This window comes from Oryctolagus cuniculus, chromosome 18 (genome assembly GCF_964237555.1).
Source record: "Oryctolagus cuniculus chromosome 18, mOryCun1.1, whole genome shotgun sequence".
NCBI classification, from domain to species: domain Eukaryota; kingdom Metazoa; phylum Chordata; class Mammalia; order Lagomorpha; family Leporidae; genus Oryctolagus; species Oryctolagus cuniculus.
In genome coordinates, this window is record NC_091449.1 from 40,926,421 (window position 1) to 40,943,665 (window position 17,245).

General features: G+C 57.7%; 1 protein-coding gene across 1 annotated transcript; it reads left to right on the top strand.

Moving 5' to 3' along the window:
- The first annotated feature begins 8,626 nt into the window (after positions 1-8,626).
- CCL22 (C-C motif chemokine ligand 22) lies at positions 8,627-12,957 on the top strand. The gene is made up of 3 exons (XM_008257333.4): positions 8,627-8,784; positions 9,790-9,913; positions 11,227-12,957. The coding sequence occupies exons 1-3, from the start codon at positions 8,712-8,714 to the stop codon at positions 11,309-11,311; spliced, it is 282 nt and encodes a 93-aa protein (XP_008255555.1). The 5' UTR covers positions 8,627-8,711; the 3' UTR covers positions 11,312-12,957.
- The last annotated feature ends 4,288 nt before the right edge of the window (positions 12,958-17,245 follow it).

A 17,245-nucleotide genomic window follows, 5' to 3' on the forward strand; every position in this document is an offset into this window, starting at 1 on the left:
AGATGGAAGAGCTCTCTCTCTGTCTCTACCTCTTTCTGTAACTCTGCCTTTCAAATAAATAAAATAAATGTTTTTAAAAAATGAGACAAGACTTGGGTAGGCTTTTCCAAAGAAGATATACAAACAGTCAGTAAGGACATGGTGTTATACTCAACCTCATTTGTCATTAAGGAAATGCTAATCAAAACCACAGAGATACCACCCCACGCCCACTGGGTTCTCTAGTCAAAAGGACAGACAAAAACAAGAGTTGGCAAGGAAATGGGGAAACAGGAACCCTCATTCGTGTCTGGAAGGAATGGCAAATGGTATGTCTCACTGGAAACAGTCTAGCAGGTTCTCAAAACAGTAAACAGAACTACCACACAAGCCAGCAGTCCTGCTCCCACAGATGCACCCGAAGACCTGCGGACTTGTCCACGTGAGAGCTTGCACCAGGGGCGGGCCTTCAGCGTGGCAGTTAAGACTTCCCGGGACACGCACATCGCCTGTCAGTACCTGGCTTCAAGTCCCTGGGCTTGAATCTCGGCTCCACTCCTAATTCCGGCTTCCTGCTAATGTGCATCCCGGGGGACATCAGTGCCGACTCAAGCATCCACATGGGAGACCCCAGGGGAGTTCCTAGCTCCAGGGTTTGACCTGGCCTGGCTCTGGCTGTTTTCGGTCTTCAGTGAGTGAACCAATAATGAAAGATCGCTTTCTGTTTGTATCTGTCTGTGTGTCTGCCTGTGTCTCTCTGCCTTTCCAATAAATAAAAATAAATGGAAACAATTTTTAAAAATTTGTACATACATGTACATCGCAGCACTTCACAATAGCCCTAAATTGGAAATAATCCAAATGTCCATCAGCTGATGAATGGGCAAATAAAATATGGTATATCCATATGGCAGAATATTATTTAGCACTAAAAAGAATGAAATGCTGACCCAAACTCCAATATAGGTGAACTCTGAAAACATTGCACCCAGTGAAAGAAGTTAGATGCACATGCACTTTGCTGCATATTATGGGATCCCATTTATATGAAATTTAAATTTAGGGATTTACCCCCTAAAGGTACATCCGCAGGAAGAGAGAAGAGCTGAGTGGTTGCCATGAACTTGGAAAAAGGCAAAGTGGAGAATGACTTAGTGGATTTTCTTATTGTGATGATGAAAATGTCTTGATATGAGAGAGTGGGAAATAGTTACACAACCTTGTGAATGTATTAAATGCCCTCGCATTTTATACTTTAAAGAGGTGAGTTTGAGGAGGGGGTTATGATACAATGCTTAGGGCACCTACATCCCACATTAGGGGACTTGGAATTGAGAGAGAGAGAGAGAAAGAGAGAGAGAGAGAAAGGTCTTCCTTCTGTTGGTTTACTCCCCTAATGGCCACTACTACCAGCACTGCGCCAATCCGAAGCCAGGAGCCAGGTGCTTCTCCTGGACTCCCATGCGGGTGCAGGGCCCAAGCACTTGGGCCATCCTCCACTGCCTTCCTGGGCCACAGCAGAGAGCTGGACTGGAAGAGGGGCAATCAGGACAGAATCCGGCACCCCAACTGGGACTAGAACCCGGGGTACCGGCGCCGCAGGTGGAGGATTAGCCTAGTGAGCCACGGTGCCCCTCCCTTTTTTTTCCCACCTCTGCTTCTGATCCAGCTTCCTGCTAGTGCACATCCCAGGAGGCAACGGATGGTAGTTTAAGTCCTTGGGTTCTTATACCCACGTGGGAGACCTGGAGTGAGTTCCCAGCTCCTGGCTTCAGCCTGGCTCAGGCCCCTACAGTTTAGGCATCTGGGGAGTCACCCAGCAGATGGGAGATCTCTCTCTCTCTCTCTCGCTCTCGCTCTTGCTCTCGCTCTGTCTCACTTGTGTTCTGCCTTTCAAATAAAAATAAATAAACTTTAAAAAGAAGGTGCGTCTTATGGTATATAAATTATATTATCTCAATTAAAACACAAAATCCAAAAACCTGGAGGCAAATCCAGGCTCCATCAGTGTGGCCTTGGCAGAAGGGCTCTGTGCTCTGGCCTTGGTTCCTCATCAAGGGACAAGTGGCTCGTGCTGCCTGGGCCAAGGTGGCTTCCACGTGTGGCTTCTTACTGTGCCTGTGGCCTCTGTGCCTGCTCCCACCACAGTGGCAGGGAGCAGTCAGCATGCAGTGGGGCTCTGCTGGCGACTGGGCCTGAGGACTGTCGCCAAGCCTCAGGCTCCTCATACTAACAGCACCCCTTCCCGGTGCTGCTGTGGGGAGCTGACCAGGTCATAACTAAAGCACAGGGCATGGTAGGTCTGGCACTAAGTACTTATTGATGGCAATTTATTATTATTGTTATGACTATGGTGGTGGTTGTCATTGTGGCCAATTAGCTCCCAGAGTCCTTTACTTCTTCCCCTGTCTCTCACATCCTAGGTTTTCCCACCTGCTGCACGGACTCCATGTTTGGCCCATGTGCTACCTCAGCTTCTAAGCCCTGCTGCCCTGGAAACGCTCGTGACCAACTCTCTTGCTCACAGGGGCTGCTGGCGCCCCTGCCCCAGGCCCTTTGAGCAATGTTCCCAAGCTGGTCTCCACGCAGCCCCCCGCAGGGCAGGCTGCAGGACGGGCTCCCGGCCGCTCAGAAACAGCGCTGCGTGGCGCCCTGGCGGGGGCATCCCCTGCCCCTGCAGAGAGGAGGAAGCCCCGAGGCAGCTGCTAGGAGCAGGGACTTTCTTTTGGCTTCTGGGTGGAAGCAAAAGCCCAGACGCCCTACTTCTAGGAATTATCCACCAGATGCCGCCTCCCTGCTCGGCACAGGCAAGGTGGGTTATTTTGGCGCCTTGATGTAAATGAAGACTGGAAAACCCCAAATGTCCATCAGCAGGGGCTGACCGTGTGCGTTATGATGCAGCCACCAGCAGAAGGCCACTCAGCCGTTACGACGACAGAGGCTGCTCTGGATGCACTGATGGGGAACCTTCCAAGGTGCATTTTAGGGGAGGAAACAGGTGCAAAGCAGTAGCTGCCCTTCCCCTCCCTCCTCCCTCCCTCCCTCGCTCCCTTCTCCCCCTACTCCCTCCTCCTTTCCCCCTCCCCCTTCCCTCTCTCCCTCCCCCTTCCCTCCCTTCCTCCTCCCTCCCTTCCCCTTCCCTCCTCCCTCCCTCCCTCGCTCCCTCTTCCTCCCTCCTCCTCCCTCCTCCCCTCCCCCTTTTCCTCGATGAACACAGGTGTGGAGCTGCTTTCACAGGCCTGGCCAGTCTTGAAGGACAAGCGGGAAGTCTTGGAGCCTCTCTGCCGCAGAGGAAGGGAAAGGAAACATGGGGGAGGGGCGCGGGGTGGGGGCAGACTTCCTTTGCAGCCCACCCCCTTTGGAACTGAAGGGGCTGAGCCTTTTATCTTTCTGTGGGGGTCAGACGTGTCCCTGGGGGAGAAGGGTTGGGTCGTAGGAAGGGGCATTTGGTGGGAAGTCGCTGTCCTGCTCTGAGCCCCGCCCCCGCCCCACACTCCTTAGAGGCAATGGAGGCCATCAGTTGTCCCTGTAGCTTTCGCTGTGCAGATCCTCGTGTCTCTGTTATGATGTTTTTATTGTGATAAATGCACTTGACAAGGAAGGGAGCACTCTGATCACTTTAGTGCTGCCGCGGGGCCTCCTTCGCTCTGCAGAACTAACAGAAACTCAGGAGCCACCAAACACAACTTCCATGCCCCTGCCCCCAGCCCTTGCCAGCCACCACGTACACCCTAAGGATCTGACCACTCCAGGTACCTTCTGTCAGAGGGATCGTACAGTATTTGTCCTTTTTTTAAGGTTTGTTTTATTTATTTCAAAGACAGAGTGACAGGTAGAAAGACTTTCCATCCCTGGTTCATTCCCCAAATGGCTGCAATGGCGGGAGCTGACCCAGGCTGCAGCCAGGAGCCAGCAACTCCATCCAGTTCTCTCATGTGCAGGAGCCCAAGCACTTGGACCATGCTCCCCTGCTCTCCAAGCATATTAGCAAGGAGCTGGATCGGAAGTGGAGCGGCCGGGACCTGAGCTGGCGCTGCAATATGGGATGCTGGGGCAGGGCGGCTTAACCCACCGCGCTACAAGGCCTGTCCCAGTATTGGGCCTTTGGTAGCTTCTCCAGCTTAGCCTAATGGCATCAAGGCTCATGCGTACGGTGGCCGCATCAGAAGGGCCTTCTCTGGTCAGGCCGGGTTGAGACCCTGTTGCATGGCTGCTCCACGTTGTGAACATTTGGGTTATTTCTACCCTTATATGTTTATTTATCTAAAATTATGTATGTATTCATTTTCACTTCATTTGAAGGCAGAAAGAGAGAGAGAGAGAGAGAGTTTTCGTCCACTGGTCACTCCCCAGATGCTCCGAACAGCTGGGACTGTTTGGCCAGGCCAATGCCAGGAGCCTGAAACTCCACGAGGACCTGAGCCGGCACCTCTGCCTCCCGGGGTGTGCATTAGCAGGAACCTGGATGGGAAGGAGAGCTGGGATTCAAACCAGGCACCCCAAGCAGTGTGTTCACTGTTGCACCCCATGTTGGCCCTGCATCGTTTCCATTACAAATTAGTTTAAACCAAAGGAGAAGGAAGTCTGGGGAAAAGAGGATCCCATTAGGGAGTTCTCCATGCACTGAATGGGGGAGAAGGGCAGGGGCGTAAAGCACCCAGCGTGTGGAGAGAAAACATCCCCCAGCCAGCAACTGCCCGGGCCTGGTGATTCCCCACCTGCAGCCCACAAGGAGCTCCCCTTTCCTTTCTTGGAAAGTCGTCGCCTGTTCCATGTCTGGGCTCCCTGCACACCTTGCCTGCCTCTCCCCCAAGTCCAGGAAGGCCAAGGGCGCTGGGAGCAATGGGCACTGGGCTGCAGTGTGGTTTGCCCTGCTTCCCAGCCCCCAGGGAACAGATGACTGGGAGCAGGCACTGCTGCCTAGGCCAAGACAGCAGGGGACGCTGGAGGGGGGTCCTGCCAAGTCCCTGGAGACCTGGGTGTTCTCCAAGGGGGAGCCCCTGAGCCCACCCATGGAGGGACCTCAGCCTTGGAGGGCCTCTGTAAGAAAACCCCAAGTTCAGATAAAGAGTCACCAGGCCACTTCTGTCACTCACAGTCTTCCCGCGACAGCTTGTGGCTCCCAGGTGACTTCCACCTTTAAAAACTATTGCTTTTCTCCCCGGGTTTCAATTATGACACACTTGGAACATTCAGGAACGTGGCTGGAGTGTGAATATCACCAGCACATCCAATGCCCAGCCGCAGCGTCAGCACTCAGCTCCATTCCCCCGTCCGCGAATCATGCACAAATACACACATTCGCACATACATCTGTGCACACGCACACTACACACACACTCATGTATGTACACATTCACGCATAGGAGGGTGCTTCGGAAAGTGTATGGAAGTGGAAGCAAAAGATATGTTTAGGGGCTGGCGTTGTAGCATAGTAGGTTAAGCCTCCGCCTCCAACGCTGGCATCCCACATGGGCTCTGGTTCGAGACCCGGCTGATCCACTTCCGATCCAGCTCCCTTCTAATACACCTGGGAAAGCAGCTGAGGATGGTCGAAGTCCTTGGGCTCCTAAATCCACATGGGAGACCCAGAAGACGCTCTAAGTTCCTGGATTCAGCCTGGTCCAGCCGGGCTGTTGCGGCCATCTGGGGAGTGAAACATTGGATTGGTTTTGCCTGCTCCACCACAATGCCTGCCTCATTTTTGCCATTTACATTCACATTGTAGGGCAGCTATCACCACCATCCACCTGCCGAACTTTTCATCTTGCAAACTGAGACTCCCCATTGCACACTAACTCCTAATCGCTCCTCCCCCAGGCCCTGGCACCACCACCCCCCCACCATCCCATCTCTGAGTCTACTGCTCTGGGCACCTCGTAGCCGTGGGATCCCATGGTGTTTGTTCTTCTGCGGCTGGCCCTGGTGGGTGCGTTCTGGTAAGAGGCGCTCCAAGAGGGGCGGTGCCCATCAGATGCGTCCCTTAGGAGGCCCCTGGGAGCCGCCCTCCACCCCGACCCCGCCAGGGCCCTTGCCCTCACCCTGGCCACTGCCTCCCTGGCAGGCTCCTCCTTCCTGTCTTCTGGATCTCAGCTCGAGAACGTCACCCCTCATAGCGGCCGCCTGTGACTGCCCTAGCCAGCGGTCTCTGTTCTGTTTCCTTCTCTTTGGGGGCTCATCACAGCCCCACGGCGCCTGGGACCGGCGTTTGTTTGCCTGCTGTCTGCCCCGATGGCCAGCTCACAAGAGCCCGGGGCCTCTGCTGTCCTGTTCCTGGCTGGGTCCCAGATCCTGGCTGCACCCACTAGGTGTTTGTATCGGCTTCCGCTGGCTGGGGTAGCAAATCCACACACGCTTAGTAGGACTTAAAATGACCCGTGCTTAGGGTCATACAGTTTGGAGATCACAAGTCCTAGAAGAATCTTAGCAGAGAAAATCCACGTTGGCAGAGCGGGACTGCCCCGGAGGCTCCAGGAGACAATCCACATCCTGGCCTCTCCCAGCTTCTAGAGGCTGCCTGCATGACTCAGAGCTGCCTGGGCCTCTGCTCTGTCCTGGCGTCTTCGCTGTCTTTGCAGACATTTACAGTTGAAAAGCAGAGAGACAGAGAACACAGAGCGCGGCCATCCACTGGCTCACCCCACCGGCCCCACCCGCAGCGCTTGGGAGCTGGAACTCAATCAGGTCTCTCACGTGGGTGGCAGGAACCCAAGTATTTGAACCGTCACCTGCTGTCTCCCAGGGTCTGCATTAGTGGGTAGCTGGGCTGAGGAGCAGAGCTGGGACCTGAACTCACGCCCTCCCATATGGGATGAGAGCATTCCAAGGGGCACCTAAACCATCCACCCAAAAACCCACCCCACCCCCTTCTCTCTTTCTCTCTCTCTCTCTTTTAAGATTTATTTGAAAGAGTTATACAGAGAGGCGCGCAAGCACACACACACACACACACACACACAAGCTCCCATCCTCTGGTTCACTCCCTAAATGGCCACAACAGCAAGGGCTGGGCCAGACTGAAGCCAGGAGCCAGAAATTGCATCTGAGTCTCCCACAGGGGGCCCCATTCTTGGGCCATCTTCCACTGCCTTCCCAGGTGCATTGGCAGGGAGCTGGACCCAAAGTGGAGCAGCTGGGACTCAAACCAGTTCTGGGATATGGGGTGCCTGCACTGCAGGCAATGGCTTAACCCGCTGTGCCACAGCGCCACTCCTCACTTCTCTCTTGTGACTGTGACCTCTGCCTCCCCCTGGCAATGACCCAGGGAGAACACTGGGTGCATCCAGATAACCCAGGAGCTCTGCCTGTGCTGAGAGCCTTATCTTAACCACACCTGCAAGTCCTTTTTTTTTTTTTTTCAAAACATGTTCACAGGTCTGGGGGCTTGGGGTGTGTGCATTTTTGGCGGGCCACAGTTCTGTCTGCCACAGGGCTCAATACATGTTTGTTGAATGAATGAATGAATGACTCATAAGCGGAACATGAGTTCCGGGCCCCAGGCCTGGCTCGTGCCCTGTGCAGCTGTGTGATCTCAGGCAGGTCACCCGCTCCTCCAGGTCTCAGTCTTCTCTCTAGATGGGCTCTCAGCACGTGGCTGGCCCCCCAGGGGGAACTGGGGATGCCAGGGACAAGAAAAGGAGACAGCCCGCCCTAGCCCTCCAACAGCCTGGAGCTTGCCTGCTGGGGATCAGGCTGAGAAAGAGAAAGCTGACTGTGTCCACTCAGGGTCATTCCAAAGCCTGTGATGTCCTGAGAGCGTGGGCTGACCATGAACTTGACATTTCGCATGGCCCCTGACGCATGAGTAGGAGTGTGTGTGGTGGAGAAGTGGAAAGTGACATTCGTGGGCAGGGCTGGGCCACCTGGCTGGGGAGGAACTGTAAGGAGGGGGGTGGGATCCCTCAGGGGAGGGAGGCCCCTGGGGACCCGTGGCTGGGAAGTGGACCCAGGAGGCCACTGTAAGGAGTCTGGACTCTGCCTCGGGGCTGTGGGGAACCAAGGCAGGGTTTGGGGGAGCAGAAGAGAGGCATGTGCAGTCTTGAGTCCTGACCACTCTCTCTGGCTGAGGAGGCCCAGGGGGTAAGCCAGAGGGAGGGGTCTGCTCCAGGCCGGGCCAGTAGAACGGAGACAAGGACTTTAGGGAATGGAGTCATTGAGGCAGGGTCGTGGCTTGAGAAGGGAGGGGGTGAGACACGTAGAAGAGGCTGGAGTGAGCCTGTGCAGTGGCTCTGGGCAAACTGTTGGCTGGCCTGCGGGATCGGTTAGGAACCCCAGGGGAGCTCAGCAAGGCCCGTTACCTCAGTCACCCCTGCTATGAGCCAGTCCCCAGTCCACATTCTCACTGGACCTGCAAACACTGAGAGGAACAGGTAGGGCTGTGGAACCGGCTTCCCCATTTTCAGCTGGGGAAACTGAGTCTCGGAGCCGACCAGGCCACGGCCACGGCCACACCACGAGCAGACCCCGAGGAGCATGGCCCGGCTCGAGGGGGTTTTTGCAAAGTCTCTTGAGACCCAGAGCCAGGTCTGCATGGGGGTCCCCTCCAGTGGTTCCCCGCCTTCTCCGTGAGGAAGTGAGGAGTTCTCCTTTCGCATTGTGAATGTCACAGCCTCCAGGGGACGGGTGACTAAGAGAAGACTGAGTCTCATGGGTGGGTGGAGCGCAGGCTTAAATAGCAGACCTCCTGTCCCGAGGCCACCGCAGACACCTGGCTGGGACACACAGCACAGAGGATGGCCAGCATGCAGGCTCCGCTCCTGGCTGCTCTCATGCTCCTGGCTGTGGTACTTCAAGCAACGGAGGCAGGTGAGGCTGGGACCGGGGGGCCTGGAAGGAAGGAGCCCTGGGTTGAGCTCTTGTGGCCCCGGGAGTGTGGTGGTACCTCCCTGGGCCTCAGCTCTGTGTCTATTAAATGGGCACTTTTGGCATCCAGGATCTGGCTCAGCAGGGTTGGGAGGTTGTGGTGGGCGTGGCCTGCAGGGTCCTCAGTGGCCAGGCCTGAGTGGAGGAAGTGAGAAGGAAAGGGACCCTTCCTTGGGATGCTGGCCCTGCCCTCCCACCGCCGGCTCCAGAACTTGTCCTGAGCCCCGTGGTCCTGACTTCTCCATACCCCTCCCCCCCCACCCCCGTGGACAGCCATACTCAGTGTTGGTAAAGGAGTGAGCACAGGGGAGGGAGTCAGTGGCCGTGCACAGCTGCAGGGTTTCCTGAGCGCTTTCCACCCACCAAAGACCCGGTAGAGCCAGTCCTGCTGGTACTGCCTTGCTCAGGAGTGGGACGTCGGCCTCCGAGGTAGGCAATGACCATGACGGCCTGGTGGCTCAGGGCAGAGTGGGACTCCAGCCAGGGCTGTGTGCCTGTCCTCTGTCTGAGCCCCAGTCCCTACTCTGCGGGTCTCACTGTGTGACCCTGGGCAAGTGCTCCCCCATCTCTGGGCCGCAGCCTTGCCATTGGGCAAAGATGGGGGCTCGAGTGGCAGTGAGCTGAGGCAGATGCACGGGTGGGGGGACTGCTGGAAGCTTGGAGCCTACCAGGATCTTGCACCACCTCAGACCCCACCATGCGCAAGGAGCCTCCGCGGAGCCGCGTGTCGGCGCTTGGTCAGAGTGACCGCCGCCCCCTGGAGCTGACCTTCCTAGCATGGAGGCACCGGGCCCTGGCAGCTTCTTAAGGGCCCAGTGCAGGGTCTTTGGGGGCCCAGAGTCCTCCAGACTCACAAGAACAGAAAAGCTGTGTCTCTTCCCCAGGGCCCACAAGGGCCTGCGCTCAGGGGCTGGGCCGAGTCTGAGCCCCTGTGCTCCCTGCCCGCAGGTCCCTATGGCGCGAACGTCGAGGACAGCGTGTGCTGCCGCGACTACATGCGCCGGCCCCTGGCCCCGCGTGTGGTCAAGTATTTCTACTGGACTTCGGACTCCTGCCGGAGGCCTGGCGTGGTGTGAGTATGGCGCCAAGGCCACAGGGCCGCGTGGCCTGACAGGTGTGGCCTGGGGCGGCCCCCAGGTGGGGAGAAGGGGTGAAAGGAGGAAGGCAGCTGGGAGACGGCTCAGCCCAGGCGAGGGTGAGCCAAAAACAAAAACCACCTGGTCACTCAGCAGCTACTGTTGGCAGTTCTGAATGAGCAGTGGGGGCCGCATATGGTACAGGATCAGGTACAGGGGACGTGCCTGGTGCACGGACCCAGCAGACACGCCGCGTGGAAGCATCTTGGGTCCTTCCCAGGCTCTGGGAGTTCTTTGAAGATGCCCATTTTGGTCAGAAGAATCGCCTGAGTGCTGACACTCACAAGGTGTACGAGCCAGGAGTGTCCTGAGTTGGCCCATGCCGACTCCTGGGGTCCTCACGGCGGTCCTGCCACAGACGCGGTTAATCCCATTTTACAGGTGGAGACACAGGCTTCGCAAGGGAGAAGGCCTGGCTTGGGGTTGCCCAGCCAGGCCAGGACTCCCGGGCCCTCCATCAAGGCTCATCCCTGCTGGTCTCCTCTGCTGCTTGGCTTTGTTCTCCTGAGTTGGGGTGGTGCCTGCACCTGCGCCTGCCCAGGTGGCCCCTGGGCCGAGAGGCCGGGCTCCCAGTGGACACTGTACAGTCAGATCTTCCCAGCTCTGGCACTGGGGAAACTCACTTTGCCTTTTGGGGCCTCCATCTCCTTAGCGATACAATGGGTGGAATAGTAGGGCCTTGGAGGGTTGTTGTAAGGGTTCATTAAGAAAATCAGTGGAACGGCTTCAGGCCAACTGTGGGCACAGGGACGTGGCACCTACCACGTGCTCTCCCGAGCACTTGAGTGTGTCTGAACTCAGCACAGTCCTGTGAGGCTCAGCTAGGAGGACCATTTTACAGATGTGCAAACCGAGGTGCGGAGTGGTCAGTGACTTGTCAGCAAGCGACAGATCTAGAGTGTGAATGCAGACAGGCCAGCTCCGAAGTCCACAGCCTGGCCACCATCCCGTCCTCTTCCCCAAGGCAGTGTCAGTGACACCGTGTGCCTGGTTCCCAAGGCCACGGCGAGGGAGCTGAGGGTCCTAGGAGCCCTGCCGCCCATCTCCCTGTCTCCCCTTTGCATGCAGTAGGCAGCTTGTGCATTTGAACCTCTTTAGTTAGCAGGCACTCCCACGTGTAGCAAGTGAGCATCAAGGAGGAGCCCTGCATACAGTAGGCGGTTCATAACTGCTAAGCTGCGGAGGGCAGGGGGCGGCATCCTGACTGCACGCTCACCTGCTGCGCTGTGGCCCCGCTGTCTCCTTCCAGCTTGGTGACCCTCAAAGGCCTGGAGATCTGTGCCGACCCCAGACTGCCCTGGGTGAAGAAGATTCTCCGGAAGCTGGAACAGTGAAGAGGGGCCCTGACGACCCTGGCCGTGGCTCCTCCAGGGAGGCTCGCGGAGCCCTACCTCTCTACCGTCACAGCTGCTCTCCCATAGAAGCCCGTGCCAGTGACTCCGCACCCCCCACCTCCATCCCTGCTGCTGTCACCCTGGGTCTGGCTCCCTGTCGCTCCCATCTGACCCTCATCCCTCCTCCACCCCACCGCAGCCACAGGGCCCATGTCCCGGTCAGTCACTCCCTGCTCCAAAGCCTTCCACGGCTCCCCACTGCCTGACGCTGAGGCCAGGGCTCCTGGTACTGGGATCTGGGTTCCACCGCTGCCTGTACCCCATCCCCTCCCTCTCCTGTACTGGGAGCTGGGCTCCAGCTCCCTGCCCTGCAAGCCCAGTCCTTACATTTCTACTCCTGGCTCTTCTCCCGGAATGCCGCTCCTGTCGCCTGCATGCGGCCAGCCCCCCGCCAGCCCACGTGGGCCTTGCTCAGCCCAAGCCGCCCACTGCCGAGCTTTGGGTTTTAGTCTTTCCCTGCCCTCTGGCCCCACTTAAGAGCCCCGGTCACAGTCTGCCCGGATTCTCAGAACTGGGGCCTTGTCCTGCAGCCCCACTGGTTGGACCGAGGTCCCCACTTCGAGTTACTCCAACCTCCTGGCCTCTAGCACAGAACGTGGTGTGCAGGGCCTGGCATAGAACCAGAGGTCAACAAGGGCCTGCAGATGGAGTCAGTGAAAGCAAGCCCTCTCCCCTTGGGAGGCTGCTGCCCGGCAACAGAGACTCAAGTTCACCAGGAAGGAGCTGGCTGGGACGCTGGCAACACTCCAGCTTTGCCCAAGGCACCTCCTTCCCTGTCTGCCCCACATGCTGGATCCCTGCCCTTTTTATTAGGCCTTTAGTGCTCCTCCAGCCTCCAACACCCGGGCCTGACCTCTACTTTCCTGGCCTCCTTCCCTAAAGAGCTGTGACCAAATTCATGCTATGGTGTAAATGACTATCTTTGCCTTGGTATTATAAGCTATAGATGTATTTGTATAGGAAAAGAGGGTAAATACTTACGAGGACAAGTGGACGAACGGGAGAATTTTAGGAGCTGTGTGAGAGGGGAACAAGGTGGAGCTTTGCTGGCTCTGGAGGCAGCTGGCTGTGGTAGGGTAGCACTGGGTGTGTATGGGGGGTCATGGTTGAATGAAGGATCCCTGGGTAGACATTATTCTCAGGTGGCCAGGGCCAGGCTGAGGACCAACATTTGGGACCCAGCTCTGCCTCCCGGGGGCCAGCAGTGTCCCAAGTAAACGAAATAAACTTGACATGTGCTTGCTCCTTTCTAAGGGAGCCTGACATGGCCCAACACGGTGAGCGTAGCTGTGTGGCCACAAGGAGATCAGTTAACCTCTCTGAGCCTCCCCTGAGAAATGAGAGTGAGAATACCCACCCTAAGGGGCTCCTGCTGGGCTTGGTCTCAAGTGTGCAAGTGACACTTGGCCAGCCAAGTGGCTCAGGGTCTGTGAGGGCCAACGTCCCTCCTGGAACCCAAGGCCAGCTGCCTGCCACAGCCGACAAGTGCCAGCCTGCCTGCTGCTCATGACAGAGCCCTGGGGTCCATCCCCTTCTGCCTTGTCCTTGACCCTCAGGCCTTCTGGAAAATAAACCCTCTAAAACCACGTCTGCTTTGGTTCCTTCGCATTTGTGTGTTTGCTTGTTTCTTTATTTGAGAGGCAAAGAAGGGGAGAGTGAGAGTGAGGGAGAGAGCACCATCTACTAGCTCACTCCCCAGACCCCCCACAACAGTCAGGGCTGTGCTGAGGCCAAAGCTGGGAGCCAGGAACTCGATCCTGGTCTCCCACGTGGGTGGCAGGGCCCCAGAAACTTGAGCATCATCTGCTGCCTCCCAGGGCCTGACTGGCAGGAAGCTGGAGCCAGGAGCACACCTAGGAGCGCTGTCCCCTGTGGGATGCGGGCATCTGAACTGCTGGCCCCAGGGCTCACGCCAGCTCCTGGGCCTTGGCTGGCTGTACGAGGTGGGCCAGGGGGCGCTGTTGGTCCATTCTCATCTCTACAATGACGTCCCTGAAGCTGGGTACTTTACATAGCAAAGAGATTTATTTAATTCACAGTTTAGGAGGCTGAAAGACCAAACCACGCAGCACCAGCTCTGGTGAGGGTCCCCTAGCCGCACTGCATCACCAGCCTTCAAAGTGTTCTTGGAAAAATGGAATTAAAAGATGATGCGAATTGTCCATGTTTTTTCTTACTTGTGAAAAAGATTTATTTTTATTTTTATTTTTAAAATTTATTTGACAGGTAGAGTTATAGACAGTGAGAGAGACAGAGAGAAAGGTCTTCCTTCCGTTGGTTCACCCCAAAATGGTTGCTACGGCCGGCGCGCTGTGCCAATCCGAAGCCAGGAGCCAGGTGCTTCTTCCTGGTCTCCCATGCAGGTGCAGGGGCCCAAGCACTTGGGCCACCCTCCACTCCCCTCCCGGGCGACAGCAGAGAGCTGGACTGGAAGAGGAGCAACCAGGACTAGAGAACCTGGCGCCCATATGGGGTGCTGGTGCTGCCGGTGGAAGATTAACCAAGTGAGCCACGGTGCCGGCCCCTGAGAAAGATTTATTTATGTATTCATTTATATTTGACTGGCAGAGTGAACAGAGAGAGAGGGACAAACTGAGAGAAAGAGAGAGAGAGAGAGAGATTCTGTCCACTGGTTCATTTCTCAAAATGACCACAATAGCCAGGGCATATGTAGGCCAAAGTCAGGAGCCCAGAACTCCATCCGGGTCTCCCACACAGGTGGCAGCAACCCAACACTTGGGCCACCATCTGCTGCCTTCGCAGGTGCATTAGCAAGGAGCTGGGTCGAAAGCGGGGCAGCCGAGGCTCACCGGGTGCTTTGATATGGAACGCGGCATTGCGAGTGGTGCCTTAACCTACTGCCCCCCAATGCTGGCCCCTCCATGAGGTTTTTGAAGCCCCCTCACATGGGTTTCTTAGACAAAGAGTAGGGCCGGAGGAGGAAGCTCCTGGTCCGTGGGTAAAGACTTTGGGTGACCACGTTGAGGAGATGGGCGCTGGGGGCCGCCACACGCAGTGGGGATGTGTGAGTGCTGCGGAACTGTCCCCTTAAATCGGCTAAAACAGCAGCTTTGGGGCATGGACGTTTTTACCACAATTAAAAGGAGAGCTTGGCCAAGTGTGGGACAAACAGAGGAAACGTCACGGCCACGTAGGCAGCCCTCCCAGGTGTGAGCTGGGCAGGGGCAGGCGGGCAGGGGAGCCATGGTGAGGCTGTCCTCAGGGACCCTGGGAACAGCAGCAGCAGCGGCTCCCGGGGCCCCCTCACCCCCGCTCCGCCCTGGGAACCCCACCCTCCTCTCCACAGCTGTTTGTGCTCTGCTACTAGGGCCGGGGGAGCCCTTCACATCCCATACCACCAGCACCGCCTCCCTGCTCTGGGGGGCACCCAGACAGGGGCCCCGCATCCTGAGGGTCCACCCCTGACCACTTCTCCTTTGCCCCTCAACAGCCCCCTCGGTTCTCACTCCAGCTTCAGAACCCTCCGCAGCGTGGTCCAGCTGCGGCCTCCCCCTTGGGCCACTGGCATCGGACGTCCCCAGTGTCCCTAAGAGGGTCTGTACTTTCCCCTCAGTGGGGCTTTCCCTGCTGCTTGGAACGCGCTGTCCACAGGCAGGGTGCCAAGCTCCGTGCCGTGGCTGACCCGCCGGCACAGGGTGAGTGATGTGTCTGCCGTCATCCTCAACCCGTCCACCCCGACAGGGCAGGGACTACCGGGGACCTGGCCGCGAGTACCTCCTGGGGCAGAGTCACTGGGAAGGGATGCCTGCCAAGAGTATCCAGCCTGGCTCTAACCAAGCCTTCCTGTTTCACGGGAAACGGGAGAGGGTAGAGGACCAAATTAGATGACATCCCAAGGAAATAAGATAACTTAAGAATGAGAATATAGTATGGTAAAAGATAATGCATGATTATGAAAAAAACTTTATTTATTTGAAAGGCAGAGTGACAGAGAGAGAGAGAGAGAGAGATTCCATCCTCTGGCTCGCTCCCCCCAAATGGCTGCACCAGCCAGGGCTGGGCCAGGCAGAAGCCAGGAGCCCAGAACTCCATCTAGCTTCACACTTCAAAAGGTCAGGCGGCCTTCTGGGGACTGAAAAGGAATAACCATACGGTGTGCACGGATCTAGACTGGATTCTGGTTCAAAAATAAGAGAAAAAGAGGAAGGAAACAAGGAAGGGGAGGAAGGAGGGAGAGAGGCAGGGAGGGAGGGAGACACAGCCAGGCTCCCTGGCCTGAGCCTGAGCGAGCTTCTGAGCCGCCCCGGTGTCCCCATGCATCAAATGGGCCACAAGAACCGCCGCAGCGCTGCGGGCCTGATTAAGCACAGGCAGCCCTCGCTGCGGTGCTGGTGCGGGGTGAGCGTGAGCTCGGATCCGTCCTCCCTTGACCCAGGAGGAAGCAGTGTTTTGGGGAGATCAGGGAGCAGCCCCAGGCCACGCAGAGCTAGTGCCAGAGCCTGGGGGGCCAGACCTCGCCCTCGCTCTGCTCCTCTGAAGGGCTGTCCCGGCTAGAGAGGGCTCCCTACTCTCTCCCTTTCTGAGGCCTCCCAGGCCCCGCCCCTGCTCCTCCTGCTCCCCCTCCCTCCTCTCCTGCCCACATCCCCCTCCCCTTCCCCTTTTTCCTCCTTTCCTCTTCACCCTTCTTCCTCCTCCTCCTCCTGCCCCTCCCCCCGCCGCAGGACCAGGGCAGAAGGAGCCTGGACCCCAGTGTTCCTGATCCTTGGCCCTCTCTGGGCCTGTTTCCCCAGCTATAAAACGAAGCACCCGGTGTGAGTTGACCCAGGCACACGTCTGCCTGTTCGCCCCACTCCTCAGGCAGCTCAGCTGTGCGTGGGTGGGGGGTGACTACAGAGCGAGCGACAGTCCCCTGGCCCTGGTAGCTCTGGCCTCCCTGCCCAGCCCCGCCTGGCCCAGCTGGCCTGGTGGCCTGGGACACTGGCACACTGACAGACTGGCTTTCCCTCTGGCTGGCAGCCCGAAGATACCTAGCTCAGTGCGCTTGGCGCCTGGCTCCTCTTCTGGAGTCTTGGGGACTGTTGCCACTGCCCTCAGACAACACCGCGCTGCCCCCCACCCCGACCCCCTGACACCTGCCTGCAGTGGGGACAGGTTGGGGGGAAGACTGCCTGGCCTGGGGGTGCAGGCTTGCAAGGTCAGATCTGGGAGCCCCCTCCCCAGCTCCCTCCTAGAGTGGATGGAGAGCAGAGGCCACAGCAGGTTCCCCAGGATGGCTGGCATGCGGGGGGGGGGGGGGGGGGGGGGACATGGTCGGGAGACCGGAGTCCCTGCACAAAGCAGGAGTGGCAGGAGGCTGGGTTTTCTGCTCTGTCCTTAGCTATCCAGTCCTGCTGTGCTGCATATTCTTCTCTGTGACCTGGGGTGACCCCTCCCCCTCTCAGGGCTCTACTTTCCCCATCTGTCCTAGGGAGCAGGGCCTGCGATCCTGAAGCCTGGGCTTCTAACAGGGCATCCGGGTACCCCCACCCTGGGGTGCCCCTTCCTGCCTAGTGCGGATCCTCCGCACCCCTGGGCTTAGCAAAGGGACCCTCCTCCTCCTCTCTCAGCTGTGCACTGAGCCCCTGCTGCGCCCCCGGTGCAGGAGATCCTCCGTGAACACGGTCCCCAGGAGCTCACAGTCAGGGGTTGGGGTGAAGGCGCGGGGCCAGGGTCCATCAGTTCCTCTCTATCCCTCCGCCCTGCTGTCTTTGTTTATTGTCTGCTTAGGAGCTGGGGCCCCCAGCTGGATCCTAGGGCGTGTGCCAGCGCTGGCAGGGAGGTGGCCTGTGCAGACGAGTGTGGAGGAGGCTCCTTGAACCCTGGGCCATCCTCCCAGGACCGTAAGTGGCTGAGCTGGCGGCCAGGGACCCCTGC